The 15,898-nt window shown below is 47.8% G+C and overlaps 1 protein-coding gene across 1 annotated transcript in view; it reads left to right on the forward strand.

Moving 5' to 3' along the window:
- PAPPA (pappalysin 1) overlaps positions 1-15,898 on the forward strand; it is a 223,080-nt gene that overhangs the window by 166,884 nt on the left and 40,298 nt on the right. The window contains exon 14 of the mRNA XM_064171661.1: positions 9,223-9,391. Within this exon, the coding sequence (XP_064027731.1) occupies positions 9,223-9,391 (169 nt within the window). The remainder of the gene's footprint in view (positions 1-9,222; positions 9,392-15,898) is intronic.

Consider the following 15,898-nt stretch of genomic DNA (forward strand, 5'->3'; position numbering starts at 1 on the left):
ACTTTATAGGTAGTTGTCCTCAGACATCGTTAGCCCTTTTGAAAATCCATTCCAGCCTTCAGAAGAGATTTATGGAGGGGTTGAGAAAAAAAATATAACCAAAAAAAAACCCACCCCCAACTCTGTACTTTCCAGTTGTATTTTTCCAGTTGTTGTATTTCTGCTGCAGCTGACCACAGGCTCTTTTTCTTTTTGTTTTCAACAGAAGTTTACCTCTCTGCTGGGGATGTCCTGTAAAAAGAAAACCAACACCCTTTTAGTTTCACATTGCATCCTTGGAGCAGATAAAATGGCCCAGTTAGTTCTCCTCTTGCAATTCACAGCTCAAATTCTGATACTTTCATTCTTTTCTACTCATGGAGACGACAGGGAAATTGGGTGTGCAGAAGCTGAGATATAATTTCCCACCCCGCAGTCACTCGAGCAGCAGGAAAGTCTGGTTGGGGCTGCCTTTGACAAGCAGCTCCTCAGAAGTCAGGTTTTCATCTCTTTCACCACATAGGAAACATCAGCTGGGGGTTTCCCACCCTGACAAGACAGTTTTTGTAAGTGCAGCTTTCCCTCGGTGACATTTCCCTGCAGTGTTTCTTGCCTGTTCAATCCTCCATCCCCCCTGGTGCCATTTGCTCCTCTCCTGGAAACCACAGGCAGGAGGTATGGAGCTCGGGTAGACAGCCCAGTTCAGCTGCCAGAATTGTGGATTTCAGGAGTCCTCACCTTTCTGATCCCCCATTAACTCTGTGTTCATTGTGAAGATGCCTCCCCTCACCCCTGGAGAGGACTCTGGCTACCTGCAGCTCTTTGCCATGCATGCCCCACATCATGCACCTCCTTCTGCTTTCTAGTTAGAGTAGCAAAGATTTTTTCTTTCCTTTGTTCAGTTAAATCTTGGCACAGACTCACTCTTATGGATGCAGAATCGCTTGCACAGGGGAGATTTGGGGGTTACCTTCCCCTATATGTGTGTGCATCTGGCCATCGGACAACTGGGGGCACCAAAACCCAAACCTGGCCAGCATCCATCACCAGCCCTCACCTTAGTCTCCGTGAAGGGCTGCTCTTCCAGCTTCCCCCTTCACTGCCCCCAACAAGCCCCAGGGAGATGTAGCCCACTCCAGCTCTTCTCTTTGTCTCATTCTCTCCTGCTGTCATCTTCCCCAACAAGAATTGATGAAGGTAAATCTTCGCCAGCAGAACAAATACAACTGCCCTTTATAACTCCACTTATTTATACTTTTCCCTTCTAATAAGGGAGGAAAAAAGGATTTCCTCATCCCTCTTTTCTTTCTTGCTTTCTGGTGTGATTTAATGCAGCTTTCTCTTTCCTGCTTCAGCTGCCTTTCCCCTGCCCTGCGTTCTGTCATTAAGCGCAATCTCTGTCAGCTTGCTTCTGGTGAAATTAATGAATTTCTCACAGAACTGTTAATCATAGAAGCTTTGGTCCGTGACATGTGTTATAATTCAGTGGGTTTTTAACCTTCACCCCGTTTTGGTAATTGGCAGGCGGCATCATTTGGCTTTTATTAAAGTGGAAGGCGATGCGTTTGCTTTGTGCGCCTGGACAGGCTCTGGCAGGGGGACCCACAGGGCTGCTAACACCCCGGCACACGGCCCCTCGCCCAGGCTGGCAGGGTGAAGGGCCTTCAACAGCTTTATGGGTTCAAGATGGACCCCAGGCTGGCAGGGTGAAGGGCCTTCAACAGCTTTATGGGTTCAAGATGGACCCCAGGCTGGCAGGGTGAAGGGCCTTCAACAGCTTTATGGGTTCAAGATGGACCCCAGGCTGGCAGGGTGAAGGGCCTTTGAGAGCTTTATTGGTTCAATATGGACCTCCCCATGCAGGAATATCTCACAGGGCAGGATGCAGGTCCCTAGGGAGAACAGTGCCATTTGGACTGGCTGATCCTGGTGGTCCTTTCCAACCAGAGCGATTCGTAGTGATTAGATGTTGTGCTGTGGGGTTTGCTTTAGCCAACGACTTGTCAGTGTGAAACTAATGATTGGACTCAAGGAGCTTGAAGGTCATAGAATCATAGAAACAACCAGGTTGGAAGAGACCTCCAAGATCATCCAGTCCAACCTGTCCCCCAGCCCTATCCACTCAACTAGATCATGGCACTGAGTGCCTCATCCGGTCTTTTCTTGAAGACCTCCAGGGATGGCAACTCCACCACCTCCCTGGGCAGCCCATTCCAATGCCAATCACTCTCTCTGGAAAGAACTTCCTCCTAACATCCAGCCTAGACCTACCCTGGCACAACTTGAGACTGTGTCTCCTTGTTCTGTTGTTGGTTGCCTGGGAGAAGAGGCCACCCCCCCACCTGGCTACAACCTCCCTTCAGGTCTTTGCCAATCTAAGAAATTCTGTGGTTCTGTGATTCTGTGATTGCCCGGCCAGTGGTGGGAGTAGCGGTAGGATGTGCTGGCTTTAGTCTCTCCCTCCCACTGCTTACCTGGAGTCGGATCAAGTGTTTGCTCTAAACCTCTGGTTTTATCCACATTCATGACATCATCAATCTGAATTTTAAGGTTTTACTGTGACTGCTGCTGGAGTCAAACCCAGTGGCACTGTGGTGAGATCACTGAAGAGACAATAATTGATGCTACCATAATTGATGCTACTCATCTGGTTTCTGCCATGGACCAGATTTGAAGGCAAACACCTAAAAGGAAAGGGCTGGATCCTTCTGCTCAATCCTTCTTCCAGTGCCACAGTCAACACAGGTTCAACAGTCCCCACTCAGCCCCAAGGATTCAAATAGAATCATGGAATCATAGAATCAACCAGGTTGGAAGAGACCACCAAGCTCATCCAGCCCAACCCAGCACCCAGCTCTATCCAGTTAACTAGACCATGGCACTACGTGTCCCATCCAGTCTTTTCTTGAACACCTCCAGGGACAGTGACTCCACCACCTCCCTGGGCAGCCCATTCCAATGGGAAATCACTCTCTCTGTGAAGAACTTCGTCCTAACATCCAGCCTATATTCTTTGAGGTTTTGTGTTAGGACAAGGAGACCAGTGTGTTCCAGCTGAAGGAGATAAGTCCATTGCCACATTTGCAGTTCATCCTTGTTTTATTTCTAAACCAAGGAATGTGCTTTTCAAAATACTGCATATATGTTTAAGTCAGAGAGAGAGAAACTGCTGCTGCCTTTAGAGGAATCACAGAACCACAGAATGGTAGGAATTCGAGGAGACCTCTGGACATAGAATCATCTAGTCCAATCCCCCTGCCAAAGAAAGGTCACCTAGGGCAGGCCACACAGGTGAATTTTGACAGTCTTCAGAGAAGGAGTCTCCACAGCCTTTCTAGGCAGCCCACTCCAGGCAGCCCACTCCAGGGAGCCCACTCCAGGGCTCCTGCACCCTCAAAGCTTTTTCTCACATTGAGGTGGAACTTCCTGGGTTCTAGTTTGTATCTGCTGTCCTTCATCCTATACTGGGCACCACTTAAAGGAGTCTAGACCCATCTTTCCATACCCACCTTTAAGTTATTTGTGAACATTGATCAGATGTCCTCTCAGCCTTCTCTTCTCCAGGGTAAACAGCCCCAGATTCTCAGCCTTTCCTCATACCACAGATGTTCAATCCTCTTAATCATCTCTCTAGCCCTCTCTTGGACTCTTTGATTGTTCCCTCTCTCTTGAACTGAGAAGCCTAGAGCTGGACACAGCACTCCAGATGAGGCCTCAGAGGGGTAGAGTGAGTCTCTAGAGAGGAGAAGATAAACCCAGTGTAAGGATAAACCTGTTAGAAAAACACTCAGCAGGCTCCACGTGGCTGAGTTGTATGTATGGTGGTGTAGGACCATACTAAAGTATGCCTCAGATCTGCAGCCCAGGCTGGCCAGGAGTGTGGAAGAGGAAGTTACTGCTATGTACAATAGACAATGGTGTGACTCTTGTAACAAGTGTCTACCATGAGCTTTTCTGCTCATCTGTGTGCCAGAGCTATCATAAAGGAAGCAGATAATTAGGGCACTGTGTTAAGTTCTTGGAAAAGTGCTTGACCCCAGAGTTAGGAAAAGAAAAGTTTGGCTGCTGTAAGCTTTTCAGAAGAGGAAGTCCTGGATTGTTTGTATGTGTGGAAGGAAGAGTTCCACTTAATTGTTATAATTCTCTATAAACATACTAAAATGCAAATGTTTCTAGGACTGTGTCACTAAGACCCCAGTTTAGCTAAGCCCTTAGCTATTTGCTTACATCCCCCTGCAGTCAAATCTATCAGTGGGACTTAACTGTGCTTTTGAAGTTAAGCACAGATTTAAGTGCCTTGCTGAATTGTGGCCAATATTGGCACAGAGAAAGAAAGATTTAGAGGCTAATGACTGAGCTCATTTAGATTAGGGATGGGCAGAATAGATTTAAATAAAGTAAGAACTGGCTCAGAGCTTCAGCCTCCATGTGAAGCTGATTCGGTTCAGAGCTTTTCATGTTATTGACACAGTCTGTGTTAGTATTTTGATCTGTCTTCTTCACATGCTGCAGGCAATGGAATGTGTGTGAGAAGTCCACTGCTCCTTGCACTCAGCTTGGCCTGAAGATGTGATTTGCCATTGGAATGGGCTGCCCAGGGAGGTGGTGGAGTTGCTGTCCCTGGAGGTGTTCAAGCAAAGCCTGGCTGGGGCACTTAGTGCCATGGTCTGGTTGATTGGGCAGGGCTGGGTGCTAGGTTGGACTGGATGAGCTTGGAGGTCTCTTCCAACCTGGTTGATTCTATGTTCCTTTAGGAAGGAGAGCACAGCCAGGGCAAGGACAGGTGAACCCAGAGGTGGGTCTAGTGAAGTAAACACTGTCAGGGAATATTCCAGATGCCAACACTTGTTAGTTACATTTCTGTCAGTGAATCATTAGTGGTCCTTGGGTCCCTCGCATGGCTTTCATCCAGACCAGCTCACACTTGAGTAAGCAATGCCCAGGTGCATTTGGAGTGTTAGGACAGACCAGGGATGATTTTATATAGGCAGCTTTGATGAAGTCACCTAATGTGGGCTGTAAGCAGATGAGACAAGCTGCCCTATGCCAGGGATCAACATGAGCTAAAGAAGAAGTGACTTCGCTCACAGACACCCTATAGAGTTTCTTCCCCAAGGGTTGCATGGTTTCAGGAGCATGTGATGACTAACCACTGCTGAATGGCAGTGCCCTTGCAAGAGCTTCTGCAACCCACAGTTCTGCAATCTGGATGTGATGGGTGCTTTGTCTGAACTTCCTACTTAGAGATAGGAATTTCTCCCTAATTCTGCATTTACAGAACTCAGTTCAGGCTCATGACTTCAACATTCATTGGGATTTGCAGCTGACAGTAGCTGATACCAAATTGGAAGCAGTAGCTAGAGAACCAGAAATATTTAAATTGGAAACATTTGGTGGCAGTGGTTGTTTTTTTGCAAAAAGTGAATGGTTGTATTGTTTGTCACTGAAGTCATTCATATAGAGTTACAGACAGAGAGAGCTGCCCAGATGATCTGCTAACCAAGGCATAATCTGGAGCCTGGAGGGGGTGGCTAAAAATGTTCCCTGGCCATTTAAGAAGACCACAAGGGGACTTGTAAACAGAGAGAAGAACATCACAATAAGTGTTTCTTAATGCCTTTGTCTGTGGTGTTTCAGTTCTGTAGGACTTCTAAGCCCAGACATGCTCATCTGGTGTCCTGATATGAACCCAAGGAACCAGACTCTCTTTCTCCTTTACATTGGTGGAAATGAAAAGCGATGCCACTGGCTGTGGTGATGTTGCTCCAGATTTCCCTTTGTGCGAATTGCAAAGGGCTCTTCCTTCCTTCTGAAGCCATTCAAGGCTGAATTCAGTGCTCCATCACTGCAGTGTGTTGATTCACAGAAGTATTGCATGAAGTGGGTCTGCTGTGATTTCATTTTCCCAGCTTTGGTGTGAAAAGGTTTTCAGATTTTGTGGGAGTTTTGCAATGGGCAGTCAAGGCTTCCAATCTGTGCTTCTGAGAATGGCTTGGCAATGGTGCTCCTTTTTTTCCTCAATGAGTCAACTTTCTTGTCCCTGGAGCTCTGGCACAGCAGGGACTCATATTGCAGCCTCAATATTGCAGAATGGAGGGGAGCAGAGTGCTGTCCTTCACGGACATGTAAGGAGGGTTCAACAAGATGTCATTCATCATTTGCACTCTCACTCAACAGCCACATTCAGTCAGCATGTTCATTGGTGACTTACTCAACTAGCAGTGCTGTGAGGTCAGTGAGAAGGTCCCTGCTGCATTAGGGGAGCTCAGTGTGTAAGGCTGCTGGGAGGCTGCTGCCAAAATAGCAACGTCTGTGGTTCTCCCTCCTAGGTGATTCACATCAGGCATTTACAAGACACCTCATTTCCATGCAAGAGACACTAGGATGTCCACTTGTTCTTCTGCAGTCCCATCCACAGTCCTAATGATGATTGCAAAGTGAAGTCAATGGAAGTTTAAATGTGTATGTCAGGCTGTGGGTTGCCATGACTGGAAAACATGCATAAAAGCCTTGGTATGGGGTGGGAGGATCCTGTTGAAGGCATGCTCACTCTGTGTAGGTCAGCATCACCTGGAATGGCTCCCCAGGTCAAGAGAGACAGGGACTTGCTGGAGAAAGTCCAGCAGAGAGCCACAAGGATGCCTGGGGGACTTGAACATCGCCCCTATGGAAAGAGACTGAGAGCCCTGGGGTGTTTAGTCTGGAGAAGATAAGTGAGAGGAGATCTCACCAGTGTGTACAAATATCTGAGGGGCGGGTGTCAAGTGAATGGGGCCAATCTCTTTTTGGTGGTCCACAGCAATAAGACAACAAGCAACAAGTACAGACTTGAACAGAGAAGTTTTCAGATCAACATAAGTAGAAACTTCTTTACAATGAGAGTGACAGAGCACTGAAACAGACTGCCCAGAAAGATTGTGGAGTCTCCTTCCTTGGAGACCTTCAAAACCCACCTGGGTGTATTCCTGTGTGGACTGCCTTAGGGGATCCTGCTTTTGGCAAAGGGGCTGGACTGGATGATCTCTGGAGGTCCCTTCCAACCTCTGATATTCAGTGATTCTGTGATCACAGTTGTACTGCTGATAGCTAGGATGTTGTTTGCTGCATACAAGGGTATCAAGTTGGCCAAGACAGGTGGAATTCTCCTTCCTCAGTGCCATCAGCAGCAGTGGTTTGTGCACAATGAGGAAATAAGATCTTCCTGAACATAGGAATTGTTTATGGCTTGCTGCACTCCAGGGAAGGGCTGTCATTGAACAAGCAACCTTAAATTACCAGCGGCGGGCACACTGTCTGGGACAGAAAAGTGAGTGGTGGAGGTACATAATGCTGCTGTTTAATCTGATCTAGAGCTCAGTAGAGACCTGTGCAGATGTGCTTCTCTATCAGTAACAGGGGCATAACAATATCAGCCCAGGTGTCTCACAGGAGTGCCATGAAAATTAATTAGGTGATGTCTGCACAGTGCTTTGGACACAGCAAAACACCACGTACGTGCTAAGCCCTGGGCTTACCACGGTGGATGGTGGTTTGGTGGCTGTTAACCCTTTGCTCTAGCAGACAGGGGTGGCTTGCTTGTAATCTTATCTCAAAGTGTGTGTACTGATGCGTTTCTTTCCCTTCTTCCTATAGTTTTCAGTTTCAGGTTCTTCCCTGTCCACATAGATGGTGAAATAAGTGAAGGTTTTCCCTCCTCAGAGTTAGTTTAACTGTGTTTCACTTGCATCCACTGAAATTTTCAGCAGAAGCATAGCACCTTGTAGGAATCCTTAGCACTAGACATCATGTCTCTAATCCATCAAAACAACTTTGCACAGAGTTACAGAACAGTTTGGGTTGGAAGGGACCTTTGAAAGTCATCTTGTTTAACCTTGGAGTCAGCAGGGACATCTACAGCCAGAGCAGGTTGCTTAGAGCCCCAAGCAACCTGACCTGGAATGGTTCCTGGGACATGGTCTCACCACCCTTAGCATAAAATATTCTTCTTTATACCTAGTCTAAATCTCCTCTCATGCAGTAAGGCTCTCAGCCTTCTCATGCCTTTTTGCCTGAGGGACTGCCCCGTGTTCACATTTGAACATGTGCTAGAATGTTTAACTCTGCTTATCAGAGATGGTGAAAGATTTTGAGTCAAGCAGACACCTCTGTGTATAGAAAAATAAAAGACACCTCTCTTTTCACACTTTGTGCTAAATGTTACAATAACTTACCAGGGGGAGAAGAGGCCATTTCCATCCAGGGAAACGTTTTATGGATGGCAGAGCAGCAACTGGAGAGATCTGAAATGACAGCACGCTGCTGAGCTTGATAAGAGCTTATCAACACAGCTACACGGCTGATGTTTGATGCTCCTTATGAAGTGGAGTAAGATGAATGTGTTGATTTCAGTCGAGTTTCTCAAAGATAAGAATGTCTATCACAGAACCCCCTCCTGATATGGACAAAGATTTATCACTCCTGAGTTCAGCACAGATTTTAAATTGGATGGGGGGGGTAGGGACTGTTCTTGGAGGGAGTGAGCTTTTGTGGGATGGAGGGATGGGGGGATGGACAGATGGATGCATGGACTCCTACAGTAGGAGTAGGAAGGCCACAGTGTAGCTGAGTACAGCAGAAGCGTGAACAATACTGCAGAATTGGCAGGCTCTTTCCTTTTCACAGAACCACAGAATTAACCAGGTTGGAAAAGACCTTCGAGATCATCGAGTCCAGCCTGTCACCTAACACCTTCACATTAGCTAACCCATGGCACTAAGTGCCTCATCCAATCTCCTTTTACACACCTCCAGGGATGGTGACTCCACCACCTTCCTGAGCAGACCATTCCAATGCCAGTCTCTCTTTCCATGAAGAACTTCTTCCTAACATCCAGTCGAAACCTGCCCTGTCGCAGCCTGAGACTGTGTCCCTTTGTTCTGTCACTTATTGCTTGGAAGACACCAACTCCCACCTGACTATAACCTCCCTTCAGGTAGTTGTAGAGAGCAATAAGGCCTCCCCTCAGCATCCTCTTCTCCAGAGGAGGTTCTTCTTTTGCCACAAGATCTGTAGTTGGATTTCATTTGCAACACCGTTAGCGTCTTCCCTGTCCTCAGAAGGCATAACTAGGGGGCATGGTCCTTGCTGGGGAGGCCTCTGTACCTGCTGCCTGACAAATGATGAGTTTTGTCAGGCAGATGTGCTTGCTCTGGTGGTATGCATTAAATGAAGTGAATAAAAATGCCCCTTCTTGCCTTCCCCCAGCTGTGTCCACTACTCCTGCGAAGCCACCGACTGCCAGAAGCTGGAGATCGAGAACGCGCTGCTGGACTGCACCGGGGGCGGGTGGTACAACGGAGCCCAGTGCAACGTGAGCTGCAAGACTGGCTACATTCTGCAGGTCCAGCGAGATGATGAGCTCAGCAAGAGCCAGGTTTGTTCTGCTGGCTTTGTGTGACCCACGGGACAGGGATGAGCAAACCCATGTGGAGAGATTGACAGATCACCCAGCCCAGAACCCAAAATCTCAGCTCAGCCTTGGGACAAAACATTATGCAAGTACTTCTCATCAGGGTAGGAGCCATCTGACTCTGTAGGAGGAGGTACTGACAGGGAGCAAATCTTAGATATTCCCCCAAATTAGACATTTCCAAACCAAAAGATTCAAATGTGTTCAGAGCTTCTCTGATCTCACTGACTTTACTGAGCCAAACAGTGTTTCTTGGGTTGCTTTTTAGGGGGTGGGGTGTCTGGGGGTTTGCACAACCAGTTTCTGGGCAAAACGTGTCTTTTTTTTGTTCCTTGGGTTGAGGCTAACAATGTCATAACTCCTTACAATCCTCCAGCTCCCAATCTCACCCTGACACCACAGAAATGCAGGCTGTGGAGGGGGTGCAAACAGCACTTTTTGCTTCCAAAGAAAGCACCAAACATCCAGTGTGGAGGGCCAAGGTGTGCTCCCCATCTTCTCTAAGCCAGGCATCAGTAATGCAGTCCTACAAGAGCAGCAGGTCTTGATGTAGTAAGTGAATAATTGAGGAAAATCATCATTTTCTTTCAATGTAAAAAAACCCCTAATGCCAGTCCCTCACGCTGGGGGAGGTGACCAAGATGTATGAGCAGCCTGTCCCAGCCTCGGCACGCTGCTGGGAGCAGGACGTGCAGGGGATTCGGGTGCAGGGCAGGCATCCCAGCTTGCACACTCATCCCCGGTGCTGCTGGATCCCCTGAGCATGACGTGGGAGTGGTTTCCCCCATCAGCACCTTCTGACATGTTGTCAGGGCAGCTCACACACATCTGGGGCCAGGCAGGGCTCAGCAGCCTGGGCTGTGTTTGTGAAATCCTGTGTTCTTCATGAGCTCGCAGGCAGGGGGGGGACAGAGCGAAGGGGAGTGAGTCAGCCCTTTCAACTCGATTACAAAACAAATACAGGACCCTGTGAGCTGGGCCTCTTCCATCCTAATTGGCATCAGCACCAGAACCCCAGCTCCAGCTGAGCAGTTTTGCAGAACAGAAAACAAGTTCTCAAACGAGCCTGAATGGCTGAACCAGGAAACAGTTGGAAGGGATCTGTACATCAAGCATCCAAGAATCCCAAACCAAATAAAAGAGCCTAAACATGTTTCACCAGCACTGTGTTATTTACACACAAGAAGTACCTTTTGGGCAGGCTCAGCCAACTGTGCATGGTTTTGTTCTGCAGAATTTGGTTTCAGAGCCTTGATTGGACACATGTGACAGGAGCAGAGATTTTAGCACCCCTGGCTAACATGATTCACTGTCTATTACAACATGCTTCCTCTCACCCTGAGCTACCATTGCACTTCATCCTCTCTTTTTCCTGCAGATAAAGCCCCTGAGGCCAATGGCTTTGTTTTGCTCAGTGCTGTGCATTCGCTGTTCAAGTCAGGGAAGGAGGAGTGGAGCATCTTAAAGCTATCCACGTTGAGCTTGGCACATGAAACACATGGCCGAGAAGTTTGTTCTTGGGCTTTGGAGATCTTCTGAAAAGGAACAAATAGCTTATTTTACTGTTGTCTTATTTCTTTGTGTCAGGTGCTTCAAGCCAGAACTTGTGGAACTTGTAAGCAAGAAATTGATTGTCTGAGGAAGTCCAGAATCCATGGTTTGGATTCCTCATATTGTGCTGCACTGAATGGAATTGTGCTCCTTTTCTGATCACAAACAGTTGGAGAGGAGATAAAGCCTGTGGGTTGTTATCTATTGCAGAATCACAGGGGTTGGAAGGGACATCTGGACATCATCTAGTCCAACCTCTCTGCTAACTCAGGTTTGCTCAGGTCAGGTTGCAGAGGAACATGTCCAGGCAGGTTTTGAAAGTCTCCGGAGAAGGAGAGTCCACAATCTTTCTGGGCAGCCTTTCCCAGTGCTCCAACACCCTCCAAGTGAAGAAGTTTCTCTTTGAGTGAAATCTCCTGTGCTGTACTTTGCACCCACTGCCTCTTGTCCTATCACTGGCTGTCACTGAGAAGAGCCCAGCTCCATCCTTGTGACCTCTATGCTTTAGATATTTATATGCATTGAGAAGATCCCTTCTCAGGCTGCTCTTTTCCAGGCCAAAGTACTCCAATGTCTCAGCCTTTCCACATAAAACAGATGCTTGAGTCCCCTAATCATCCTCATGGCTTTCCAATGGACTCTTTCCAGTAGGTCTCTGCCCTGATGTGACCTTCTTTGTTAGCACAAGGTCCAGCAGCACACCTCTCCTCATAGTGTCCTTCATCACCTGTCTCAAAAAGTAGTCATCATTTAACTGACACTGGGGGAGGAGCTGCATGAGGAAGAGGAGGGAGGAAGGTAGCTTTGCCCATGCTGATGTTTCACACTCTTGGGTAGGAAGGAGGCTGAGGTGAGGTACAATGCCTCAAAGAGCAGAGCAGACGTCGGTGTCCCATGGCCACTGCATGCTGATGAGATGATTGACAGGCCAGTTTAGCATCTGAACCTCATTTGTCTTCTGTATTTCCCTGAAAGGCAGAAAAAAAAGGGTGAACAGGGAATTAAAAGCAAACTTTTCAAAAGCACCACAGAGATGTGGGGGCACAAGTCACATTTCAGATCAATCTCTTACATCTAAGGGGGCTTTGAAAACCACCTTAAGAGTTTCTGCACTTTCCGGCCTGTGTGTCCTCTGAAGCCACCATTTTAATCAGTCTTAGGGCAAAAAAAATCATCCACCTCTGCTCTCTGAGGAGCTCCCATTCCCAAATTCTGTTAAAACTCCATAAAATCACCAAACCCTAAAACCCATCAGTACAGCGTGCAGTAGAAGCTGTTTGCTGTTTGAAGCAGAGCTGTTTACAGCCTTGTGGGCTCAATCTCGTTCTCACATAGGGACTCGAGCAGCAGCCACACAAAAGGATTTGCACAGTGATGGAGCAAAACCCTTCTTGTATCATTCTCACAAAGAAGATCTCAGGATATTTTCATCCCCCCCACCCGATTTCTTACCACCCCCCTGACAACTCCATCTCTCTTTCTTCTCTTCTCCTCCTTTTCCCCCTTTGTCTTTCAGTGCCTTCCTCCCCCCTTGTCCTTCGCTGAAAGCCCCACTCATTCAGTTCCTTGTTGTCATCTCTCCTTGAAGCTACCACCACTGCTGCTCTGGTCAAGAGGTGTTATTTAAAACCCAGCAGCTCCCTAATGTTGTGCAAAGGCATCATCAATCATGCCAGGAAAAGAAAGCGCGGCTCATGTGGGTTCAATTAGAGGCACAGTAGTGGGCAGAAGTGGAAGAATACTTAGAGGGGAGGGCACAGCTGTTCATTTTTAAGGAGAGGAAACTTCACACGTGAGGCATCGCTTGAAGAAGGAGCCGGCTGGGATCTTGGGCAGCAGGAAAGAGACATGAATTCTCCCAGGCTGTTAAAAGTCCCAAGGAACAAATCTTTCTGGCACCAGATTTGTTTAAGTTTGCTTCCTCTTCACTGTACTGTACCCTGTATCTTTGGAGGCCCTTTATTGTGAGTTTCTTTTTACCCCTCTCTTCTCCTCCTCGCCTGCCCTCCCTCCTTGCGTAAGCCTCTTTTGGAAGGCAGGACATGAAGAGGAGCAGTTGCTGTGATGCCAGTCAAAGCAGCACAAAGTGCCCAAAGTGACAGCTAATAAACCAGATGAGAAAGCCAAGTGCTTCGTATGGGCTGCTGTGAGCTGGGTGACCTTGTCAGAGCAGACAGGCGAAACAGGCACGTGCCTTGCTCAGGCTTCGCGTGGGAGATCTGCAAAGGCAGAGGCAGATGCTGCCGCTAAGAACTGATGCTGGTGCTGAAGGTGGCATTGCTCAGGCCGAGTCAAATGGAAATCTCACTCCAGGAAGGACATTGAGATGCTGGAGCATGTGCAGAAGGGCAGCAAAGTGGCTGAAGAGTGTAGAGAACAGGTCTGGTGAGGAGCAGCTGAGGGAACTGGGAATGTTTGGAGAAAAGCAGTCTCAGAGGAAACCTTCTCACTCTTTACAGACCCCTGAAAGGAGATTGTAGCAAGGGGGAGATTGGTCTCTTATCATAGAACCATAGAATCAGCAGTAAAGATCTGTGGCTGATCCATTCCACAGGGTCTGTTTCCTTATGGATGAGCATGGGCCATGGCTCTCTCTGGGCGCAGCACCTGGTTAGAATCATAGAATCAACCCAGTTGGAAGAGACCTCCAAGATCATCCAGTCCAACCTAGCACCCAGCCCTGGCCAATCAACCAGACCATAGCACTAAGTGCCCCAGCCAGGCTTTGCTTGAACACCTCCAGGGACAGTGACTCCACCACCTCCCTGAGCAGCCAAGGAACAAGCAGTAAGAAAGAAGGAAGAAGCCTCAAGTTATGCCAGGGGAGGTTCAGTTTGTACATGAGGAGCAATTTAATCTCCAACAGCATTGTCAAGCCCTGGAACAGACTGTCCAGGGCAGTGGTGGAGTTCCCATCCCTGTAGAGTGGGAACCTGGCAGTGATGGACTTGATGATCTTAAAGGTCTCTTCTAACCAAAGCGATTCTGTTGTTCTGTGAAATGCTCCCGAGGTGCAGTGGGTTGCTGGGAAGAGACAGGCTCCTCAGCAGCCTGGGGTCCTGCCTCTGGGCACTGCAACAATTCCATCTTCAGGTAGGACATTGCGAAAGGGTGAAGCTGGAAGCTGGTGGGTGCCATCTGCAATAGTATGTGTGGCAGGACTGTCCTCTCTGCACTCAAGCAAAGCCACTGGTCGTTGTCTCCATTGTGGGCAGTGCTCTGTGCTGTGCTCTGCAGCAGAAAGGCATGTGTCATTGTCTCTTGAAGCGATGACATGATAGACATGCTCTAAAATGTGCCATTATTATGTCTGACCTTGGAAACCTCAACTTCCATCATACAAAGTGTGGAACAAATTACTGGAAACAGCTGAGAAGCCAGGGTCTTCCCCACATGGGCACAGCTTCTCTGTGTGGCAATGGCCTTGCCAGTGTGCCAGGAAGAGGAAAAGCCAGATGAGTCTAGAATGAGGTGATTCTTCTGGATCTGGTTAGTGTTTCTCTTGGGAATAGATGAGGAAAACCCCAGAGATGAAAACGTGGAGAGACTTTTTTGGGTTTGTTTTGTTTACATCAAGATCTAGAAATAAAGTGCAGTGGGAGTAGAGACCTCATGAGGAATCCCTTCCAAGGAGGGATGACCCCAGGCACATTGCATTTCCATCAGGCTGTAGTGTCCTGCAGCTTTCTGCTAACAAAGACCAAGGCTGCAGTTGAAATAGAATCACAGAAACATGCAGGTTAGCAAAGCCCCTCAGGATCACCAAGTCCAACCTAGAACCCTACTCTATAAGATTCACCTTAAACCATATCCCTAAGCACCACATCCAAATGACCCCGAAACACATCCAGGGTCGGTCTCTCCACCACCTCTCTGGGCAGCTGATTCCAGTGCCTGACAAGTGTCAGTGTGGGATAAAGGTTCCTGTCCATGTTCTGCCATGCACAGGTACTGCTTGTACAGTACACAGGTACTGGATTCTGAGTGTGTACTGTTTACTTGGTATTCTCCAGAGGTTCACCTCATGAGCAACTCTCTTGTTAGAGAAACTCCCTTGTGCACAGTGCTGTGTCTCAGCAGCCAGTATCAGCTAGCAGGGACAATGATTTATTCCCTAACTAGATCATACCAACACTAATAACTGAATCCTTAGAGTTGAATCTCCTCTCGCTGGCAAAGCTTCCCTGCTCTCAGCATGGCTCCAACATCCATCAAAAGACAGTGTAAGATCCATGTCTTTTCCATATCATTGGACAGCCCCTGACACCAATAGCTTGAGTTTACATTTTAACCTCCTGCTGTCGAGGTGCCCAGCAGCCACATTGCTGGAGTGTTATTTGATGATAGCATCTGGCAAGGGAAATGGAGACATTGCTGAATGCGGGAGCAGCTCAGCCCGGAGTGCAAGTGTGATGGGGATGCTGCTCTGTGTGTGCATTATGAAGACATGGAAATGTTCTGTATCATCCCTTCTCCTGTGGCTGGCACACCACAGCTTTCTGGAAGCACAGGCATCATCAAATCACCAACTGCCTATGGATGGGTGTGCTTTTTAGTGGTGCAGATATTCTGATAAGCAACAAAGGTAGAGCTAATAGCCACTGGGGGGCAAAAGCGTTGGGAAGGAGAACACAAAGTGTCACTTCACCTGAGCACACCAAGACTCACAGAATGTGCTACACTAAATTTGCAGAAAAGGCATTTTTTTCCATCAGCAGTGATCCCTGTTTAAATAAACTCCACAGTCTAGAAAAGGGGTTTTGTGCCCACTTGGGAAGTGTCCAGTTTCTCAGCTCTGGGACTGTTTTTTCCATTCCAAATGCAACCATATATCAAAGGGAGACAGGTCTGAACTTCTGCTGAAACCATTAGGGTGTTTTTGCAAAGAGGGAATCCAGCTCCCTTTGATGTGTGCTAGAA

The sequence above is a fragment of the Pogoniulus pusillus genome, chromosome 35 (genome assembly GCF_015220805.1).
Source record: "Pogoniulus pusillus isolate bPogPus1 chromosome 35, bPogPus1.pri, whole genome shotgun sequence".
Classification (NCBI taxonomy): domain Eukaryota; kingdom Metazoa; phylum Chordata; class Aves; order Piciformes; family Lybiidae; genus Pogoniulus; species Pogoniulus pusillus.